The 3353-nt window shown below is 42.3% G+C and overlaps 1 protein-coding gene across 1 annotated transcript; it reads left to right on the top strand.

Moving 5' to 3' along the window:
- On the top strand, positions 1-2401 carry atoh1 (atonal bHLH transcription factor 1). The gene is made up of 2 exons (XM_015395664.1): positions 1-505; positions 743-2401. The coding sequence occupies exons 1-2, from the start codon at positions 241-243 to the stop codon at positions 1552-1554; spliced, it is 1077 nt and encodes a 358-aa protein (XP_015251150.1). The 5' UTR covers positions 1-240; the 3' UTR covers positions 1555-2401.
- The last annotated feature ends 952 nt before the right edge of the window (positions 2402-3353 follow it).

Here is a 3353-nt window from a genome sequence, read left to right as displayed (position 1 = left end):
CGTGAACACGCGACCAACGCAAGGAGGGGGGCTTCCAGACGCGTGCCGCTTTTTAAGCAGACCCAGCGCCTTGAGACATCAGAGAAGGAGTCCCGCACGCGACCTGAAGCCTCACATACAGGCACATACAAACAAACAGTGCGAAAGAGCTGTGCGTTATTGGGACATTTTCTGATACAGGAAAACTTTTTTTGCTTTATTTATTTATTTTAATTATTTTACTTGTTGGAAGTGTTGGACATGGACATGTTAACGGTGGAGGAGTGGGGTAAAGGCGCGCGAGAGGTTGCTTCCCTGACTGCACTGCAGGTGGAAGCAGGGGCGCTGGAGAGGGGAGGGAAGCGGCAGCTCGAGGCGTCCCGCTACGACCCCGGACTTACGCTCGTGGACAGCGGCAGTGACCCACGCGCCTGGCTAAGCGACGCATCTGGCACCTGTGCGGCACACGCCAGCTCACCCGACAACCTGCGGCACTCGCCGTGCCCGAGCACTGGCTCCTACCATGGTGAGAGACCTTTATACCAGCATGCATCCGCCAGCAGGGATTGAGACCCTGCGTAGGTAGAAAATGTCACTTTGCCCTAATTTAGATGTTTTTACGCATTTTAGATATGTTGTATGGTTTTTGACTAATTAAAGATAGGCCTAAGAACTCTTCCATGTGTTATGTTTTATTAGTTTTTGTTGTTCTTTAAACTTGGTAACATTATATTAATTTATTTGATTTTTGCACTTGTTTCAGAGAGTTGCTCCCCTGGGTCCTCGGGACATCCCAGCCCTCCCATTCATAGAAGATCTGCCAAGAGTCCCTCCTCCTCCTCGCTCAAAGTAAGGGACCTTTGTCGCCTGAAAAGCACCATCTCGGGGCCCGAAGAAGAAACCCCCGCGAGACTGAGAGCTCCATCCAGCAAGCCAGTCAGCGGCATCCAGAAGCAGAGGCGGGTGGCCGCCAATGCGCGTGAGAGGAGGCGCATGCACGGGTTAAACCACGCGTTCGACGAGCTGCGCAGCGTCATCCCGGCTTTTGACAACGACAAAAAGCTCTCCAAATACGAAACTTTGCAGATGGCGCAGATTTACATCAACGCGTTGGCCGAGTTGCTCCAAGGTCCAGCGTCCTCCAGCAATAATGAAAACTCCAGCGGTTCACAAAAGGGTGACATTTTGCTTTCACCCGCAGATGGTTTTGAAAGCGCACAAGACAGGGAAGCCCAATCGGCTTCCGTTACCTGCAGAACAGCGGCGGCTCTACCCTTATCTGGTGATACCATACCTGTTCGAATAAACGGAATGCCTTTCCGCTCTTCATTCCAAGAAATCCACTCCACTAGCAGAGTTAAGGGAGCGATGTGTCCCCCTTCTCCCTCATCCTCACTTGGGAATGGGAGGAAAGAGTCGCCAAGAAGCGACGGGGAGTTTTCCCCTCGTTCCCACTTCAGTGACTCGGATGAAATGGCAGTGGAGCTCCACTCAAGTGAAGATGATGATATGTCAGAACTCAAGCTACCCGGCCACCGTAATCCCACTGTGTCATTCAAACTAAATTATGAATAAATACACCTATAGCCTATATGCAACAACATTGACCAAATTTTAGTAAACTGTGTCAATCTTGGATTTTTAGTTTGGAAATAAGCTTTTCTTTTTTTTCAATTTTGCAAATAAAAAAAAGCGATTACGAGTTCTTCATCGATTGTTTAATTATCAACGTATGTGAAAATTGCCTGATTTGGTTCTGCCAATATAAAGATTATTCCAATTTATCTAAGTATGTTAAGTTTTTATTGAGACGTGGGTGGATGACCCCTCTGCCATGTCGCGCACAGCACAGCCACGGGCATTTCCCACGTCCCTCCAACAAAAACTGTCTTCCACAAAATCAGAACTTTCCTCATTAGCTACTGTTTGATGTATTTGAGTTTTCTTTTTTTTTTTTACTTTTTAGAAATGATTTGAAATGTCTCCCGATTTCTGTTTTAACTGATAAGTTGTATTATTATTTTTTTCAACTTCTAAAGTTTATAACGTGCACTTTAAATATAGGGGCCAGAGGCTTCAGATTTTCCAGAGTTGTAATTTTTCTTTGTTCCCCTAAACCTTCCCAGAATACAGATGTGCTTTGTCTGCTAGTGTAGTACTGCCAACCTTATACAAGTAGTTTAATGTAGCCATCATTGCTGCCTTTTTTTTAAGTTATTTTTTTTTTCTTCGCTAAAATAAGTTTGTGTGACTGTTTTTTTCACTGGCTGAGATTAAATGATGTTTTTCCTTTTCATATAGCCTATTTATTTCTCAAATGATTCTTACGTTTTGCTTTTTGTAACTGTATCGTTTAGATTGATGGGAGAAATATTAAGCAGTCATTTTGCCATTCTTTGTTATTTTATTTGACTTTGGAAATAAAAACATGCAAACAAAAATAAACTTGTTTTTTTACTTATTTGTTTACAAATAAACCATACAAAACATACAAATTTAAGCCTGCTCTGTTGCGTGAATATTTTTCTATTTTTTTAAATTGATCAAAAATGACTTGGATTCATACAACGGGAGTTCATCTAAATTGAATAGAAATACATAAAAACATCTGCATCTGTTTTTTTGTTTTTGTTTTGTTTTTTTTACCAACTGGGCCTCTGGAAAAAAAAAAATAGGCCTACATCTTTTGTTATCGGTTTAACATATGCGTTTTAATTAGTTAAGCGGTAAATAAATGTATTCGTTTATGAATGTTTTGTAGTTTCGTTTGTTTTGCCTATTTTTGTTTGTTTGTAACCCTTGGAAAAAGTTGTGTTCTTTTCTTTGTAATACCCTCTAGTTTATTTGGTGTTTCTTAGATTTGTTAATAGCGAAGTGTGCATTAATTTCAGCCTATTGTTGGATGGCTCGTGGGCCGAGGTGTTGGATAGCCTCAGTGGGGCACGCGTTGTCAGCTGGTGAGCGCTCGCGGGTCCCTACCTTGTCCCCGAGGACCTGTTGAGAAGAAACACACTTTCTGAACTAAAGAAATACTCCACGCGCGCGCACACACACACATAAACGCGCGCGCCGATGTGTCACAAGGCCTTTGTTCATCTTGGTGACACCAGTCTATCTTTTTTTTAAACCAAGAGAATGTGCTCATGCAAGCCCAGTTGCTTTGAAACAGAAGTTAATATATTCATATTTTTATTATCTTTTGCAATAAAGTTGGTACTATTAGTAATAGAACTCTTGAATTATTTATGAACGTCAACAACCTGAATGCTGTCACTAACAATATGTTTAGCCAATCCCAACCCGCACCCTTGATGGCAGAGGATAAAATAATGATACTGCGTTTAATTATTAACGGGATAAATGCCGAGGAGAGC

The sequence above is a fragment of the Cyprinodon variegatus genome, unplaced genomic scaffold (genome assembly GCF_000732505.1).
Source record: "Cyprinodon variegatus isolate N-32 unplaced genomic scaffold, C_variegatus-1.0 Scaffold26, whole genome shotgun sequence".
In the NCBI taxonomy this organism is placed as follows: Eukaryota; Metazoa; Chordata; class Actinopteri; order Cyprinodontiformes; family Cyprinodontidae; genus Cyprinodon; species Cyprinodon variegatus.
The sequence above is the reverse complement of the archived record's forward strand: the minus strand, read 5'-3'. Positions and strand labels throughout refer to the sequence as shown.

Bases quoted from the DNA above. Each gene is read 5' to 3' on its own strand.
- atoh1 (XM_015395664.1), top strand. From the start codon at position 241: ATGGACATGTTAACGGTGGAGGAGTGGGGTAAAGGCGCGCGAGAGGTT. The intron at 506-742 runs GTGAGAGACCTT...CACTTGTTTCAG, and splicing joins GAGCACTGGCTCCTACCATG to AGAGTTGCTCCCCTGGGTCC.